Below are 5000 nucleotides of genomic sequence, written 5' to 3'. Positions count from 1 at the left end.
CTTCATTCACCCACCTCACCTCTCCTCTCCTCCACTCCCCCCCTCCTCTCATCCACTCCACTCCACACCACACCATCCACTTCTCCCTCGCTTTCCCTCTCTAGTTCTCTCATTCTTCTCTCTCGTCTTTCATTCTGACTTTCTTTGTCCCTTCCTTCACCCATCTCACCTCGCCTCTCCTCCACCAGCACCCCGCCCCCTCTCTCATCCTGCTTCACACCACTCCATCCATTCCTCCCCTGGTTTTCCGCCCTTCCTCTTTTTCTCTCAAAAACTCATTCATGGTGTCTCGTTTGGCTAGCCTGGCGTTGGGTGACCCTGCCACACCTGAGGGGCCATGGCTATACTGAAGCATATCAGGGATTCTTTTGAATAGTGACATTCATTGAACCTTCTTTGTTTGCGCTCTGCATAAAAGACACCTATTTTTTTCCCACCATCCTTTTCCCTCCCTCTCGTCCTTGCGCTGCCCTTAAGTTTGCTTAAAGCCAGCAAAAAAAAAGTTTTCCGTTGAATAGCTTTTTTCCAAAAAAATAAAAAATAATGTTCTTCATGAGAATCTCCAGCCACAGAACAGGAACTGTGGTTAGCGAACGGGAAACAGAAAGGGATGGGATTGAATAAATTCAATACTCTCATAGGAAGATAAAGATACTTACTGCTACACCAGTAGAATAAGTATGTTTGAGGAGGGCGATAAATTTGACATTTCAAGATATTTTAGTGGAAGCAAAAATTATTTTTCAAAACTTTTCCTTGTGAACAAAAGCACTTTATGCCAAAAGTTTCCGACTAGACCAAGAAAGTAAGGCAGAGTGTGAGGGACAAATCAAACACAATGGCAAAATTATTTTCTTGTGCTGGAAATGCAAGCTTCCTTTCATGCAAACTCTGTTACACGCAGACTCTGTTACAACCTTATTATCACCAAATCTGTAATGTCTTGCATTATCTTTTACTGAGTCTTGGCAAGGTCGCATTGTTATGATGTAATCAATCTTATAAAAAAAATTGTGAAAAGATTTGTTGGCGATCCTGAATATCCTGATTATCATCGATTTTCAAATCTTTTCGAGATCTTGGTCTGACCCAGAGCATAACAATTAACATTTCCCAATCGGCATGGTTGCCCCGCCTCCCTTGGTTTGCTACTGATTGTTTGCTTGCCAGCAAAGTGAGAGGAGTTCCCGATTTATCTGGAGCTCAGAAACGATATTTGTATTGCTCCTGGCCTGACTAGAAGCAACGCTGAGGGTGTTGTGTCACTAGGAGGGCGCGGCATGGCTAATGCTTTGTAGATGAGGATCTTCATCGAGGTGACGATCGGAGTGTGGCAGGCCTAAGTGAGCTTGATGCTAACTAGGGTTATGCAGATGTCTTGGGACTGGTGCTTTCATAATGGTGCTGAGAGGTATGGGACAGGGCCGGGGAAGGGGGCAAGGCTGCCCATCTCGGACCAGACAACTCAGTCAGCTGTTCCATCATAACTGGTTTAGTTTAGTTTAGTTTAGTTTAGTTTAGTTTAGTTTAGTTTAGTTTAGTTTAGTTTAGTTTAGTTTAGTTTAGTTTAGTTTAGTTTAGTTTAGTTCTGTTTAGTTCTGTTTAGTTCTGTTTAGTTCCTTTTAGTTTAGTTTAGTTTAGTTTAGTTTAGTTTAGTTTAGTTTAGTTTAGTTTAGTTTAGTTTAGTTTAGTTTAGTTTAGTTTATTTGAGTAGGGACAGATACAGAGCCTGTATTGTTGTGTGAAATCCCAACAGCAAGCATCATAGCATTTTGCAGCCAGAGCTAATTTCTGATACCCGTCCCTAGAAGGTCTTTTAAAAATGTAAAATGGTGTAAAATGTAAGGGTGAAATTGCCCCCACATGTCCCCTGCCGTTGCGGCCTGCTAAATCATAACAATTGCCCATGCAAGAACATTATGGGATGGATTGGATAAGATGGGAGGAAAGGACACGGATGGATGGATGGATGGATGGATGGATGGATGGATGGATGGATGGATGGATGGATGGATGGATGGATGGATGGATGGATGGATGGATGGATGGATGGATGGATGGATGGATGGACGGATGGATGGAGGTAGTTATTGGTGTTAAAAGTAGGTCTATAAGTTGTCAGACACGTTATTCTCCATATACATTGTAAGAATGAGAGACAGAGAGAGAGAGAGAGAAAGAGAGAGAGAGAGAGAGAGGGAGAAAGGGAGAGAGAGAGAGAATATTGAAGGCATGGATGGATGGATAAGTTATTGGTATTTAAATTTAGTTATTCTAAGAAAGAAAGAAAGAAAGAAAGAAAGAAAGAAAGAAAGAAAGAAAGAAAGAAAGAAAGAAAGAAAGAAAGAAAGAAAGAAAAGACAGAAAAGACAGAAAGAAAGAAAGACAATTTGGAAATATAGGCCTACTGGAAAAAAAAACATCATGATGGCCTTCATAGTCTCTGATGTGTCTCAGCCATCTCTAAGGCATCATTAGTCTGCCCTGCCTATTCTTCCTCCAGCCTGAAATACACACACACACATAGACAGACAGACAGACAGACAGACACACACACACACACACACACACACACACACACACACACACACACACACACACACACACACACACACACACACACACACACACACACTGACCCCTAAAATGCCAGAGAGGAAACCTCCCCTTTGTCTCTATCTTACTCTCTCACTACTTTCCTCTTCTCATCCTCCCAGACCTACTCACACACACACGCACATGCACACACACACGCGCACTGCCCCCTCCTCTCTCTTCTCTTCTCTTCTCTTCTCTTCTCTTCTCTTCTCTTCTCTTCTCTTCTCCTGTCTTCTCTTCTCTTCTCTTCTCTTCTCTTCTCTTCTCTTCTCTTCTCTTCTCATCTCTTCTTCTCCCCCTTTAGCTGGTGGCAGGGACCATAAGGAGGTGAGTGGAGCGGGTGGGTCCAATGGGGGCTGCTTGGCCGCTTGCTCCCTCCTCCAATTCCCCCCCTCCTCTCTCTCTCTCTCTCTCTCTCTCTCTCTCTCTATCGCTATCTATCGCTATGTATCTCTCTGTTTCTCTGTCTCTGTCTCTGTCTCTGTCTTTGTCTCTGTCACTGTCTCTGTCTCTGTCTCTCTCTCTGTTTCTCTATATCACCCCCCCTCCCCATTTCTCTCTCTCCCTCTCTCCCTCTCTCCCTCCCTCTATCTCTCCCTCCTTCTCTCCTGGTGTGTCCAGTGGGGGCTGCTCGCTGGTCCACTCGCTGCTGAAGAGCAAATTAACCTCAGAGTGCCGCCACTTATGGAGCTCGTTAGGACTGGACACCTGCACCGGAGGAGAGGAGAGGAGAGGAGAGGAGAGGAGAGGAGGAGAAAGGAGAGGAGAGGAGAGGAGAGGGGAGGGGAGGAGAGGAGAGGAAAGAAGAGGAGAGGAGACGGGAGGAGAGCGGAGTAGAAGGGAGGAGAGGAGACAAGAGGAGAGGAGAGGAGATGAGACAAGCGGAAGGGAGAGGAGAGGACAGGAGGAGAGGAGAGGAGAGGAGAGGAGGAGAGGAGAGGAGAGGAGAGAAGAGGAGGGGAGGAGAGGAGAGGAGAGGAGAGGTGAGGGGTGGAGAGGTGAGGAGAGGAGAGGAGCGAGAGAGGAGACGAGACGAGAGGAGAGGAGAGGAGAGGAGACGAGACGAGACGAGACGAGACAAGAATGGAGGAGAGGAGTGGAGAGGAGAGGAGGGGAGAGAGGAGAGGAGAGGAGGAGAGGAAGAGGAGAGGAGAGGAGGAGAGGAGAAGAGAGGGAGAAGAGTAGATGAGAAAAGAGGAGGAGAGGAGAGGACAGGGGAAAAGAGGAGAGGAGGAGAGGAGAGGAGAGGAGAGGGAGAGGAGAGGAGGGGAGGGGAGAGGGGAGGGTAGTAGAGGAGAGGAGAGGGGAGGTGAGGAGAAGAGAGAAGGGGAGGGGGGAGGAGAGGAGAGGAGGTGAGGAGATGAGAGGAGAGGAGAAGAGCGAGAACAGCAGAGAGGAGAGGAGATGAGAAAAGAGGAGGAGATGAGAGGAGAGGAGAGGAGAGGAGAGGAGAGGAGAGGAGAGGAGAGGAGAGGAGATGATGCCTCCTCTGCTGCTGCTACTGATGCTGCCTCTCGGAGTTAGGCATCGGAGAACATCCCTTCTTTCTCCTCTCATCCCTCTCTCTTCCTACATTCCTTAATTCTTCCATCCACCCCCTCTCTCTATCTCCCTTTCTCTCTGTCTCTGTCTGTTTCTGTCTGTCTGTTTCTCTTTCTCTTTCTCTCTCTCTCTCTCTCTCTCTCTCTCTCTCTCTCTCTCTCTCTCTCTCTCTCTCTCTCTCTCTCTCTCTCTCTCTCTCTTTCATTTTTCTGCCTTTGTCTCTCGTCTCTCTCGCCCCTGGACATCTGAAATGGAGGAGGCTGCTCCTGCTGCTTCTGCTGCTTCTGCTGCTTCTCATAGTTAGGCATTGAAGACCACCCTCCCCTCGCATCTCCCCTTATTCCCTGTGTAAGTTTATTCCTCAATCCAGGGCCCTAAATGATCATTTTTCACCACCAGCCAAAATGGCTAGCTGATGAAATCTTACTGGCCAAACACACACTCACCAATGGGTAAAAGTGTCTAGCAAGTTGGTCTTTTCTACCTGTCAAAATGAAATTTCACCAGCATGTGGCTGATTGGCTGGTGTTCATTTAGAGCCCTTCCTCCATCCCCCCCTTTCTCCATCTCTGTCTATTTCTCTTCTCTCTTCACTCTCTTTTCCTCCTTCCTCTCCCTTCTCTCGCTCCTGGTCATCTGGAATGGAGGATACTTCCTAATGCTGCTGATGCTGCCTGTAGGAAATATGCATCCGAGACCGTCCCGTCCTCTCCCTTCTCATCATTTCATTTTTTTTCTTTTCTTATCCCTCTCTTTTTCTCTCGTACGCTATCTTGCTATCGTGCTCCAGCCCTCTTCTCTTTCTCTCTCTCTCTCTCTCTCTCTCTCTCTCTCTCTCTCTCTCTCTCTCTCTCTCTCTC

General features: G+C 47.0%; 1 protein-coding gene across 1 annotated transcript in view; it reads left to right on the top strand.

Annotated features, from left to right (window-relative positions):
• LOC134437383 (keratin-associated protein 5-1-like) overlaps positions 1–5000 on the top strand; it is a gene marked incomplete at its 5' end in the record, with an annotated part of 29114 nt that overhangs the window by 14347 nt on the left and 9767 nt on the right. Inside the window, 2 exons of the mRNA XM_063186876.1 lie at positions 2903–2925; positions 3220–3270. Of these exons, the coding sequence (XP_063042946.1) occupies positions 2903–2925; positions 3220–3270 (74 nt within the window). The remainder of the gene's footprint in view (positions 1–2902; positions 2926–3219; positions 3271–5000) is intronic.

This window comes from Engraulis encrasicolus, chromosome 21, assembly GCF_034702125.1.
Source record: "Engraulis encrasicolus isolate BLACKSEA-1 chromosome 21, IST_EnEncr_1.0, whole genome shotgun sequence".
Taxonomy (NCBI): Eukaryota; Metazoa; Chordata; class Actinopteri; order Clupeiformes; family Engraulidae; genus Engraulis; species Engraulis encrasicolus.
The sequence above is the reverse complement of the archived record's forward strand: the minus strand, read 5'-3'. Positions and strand labels throughout refer to the sequence as shown.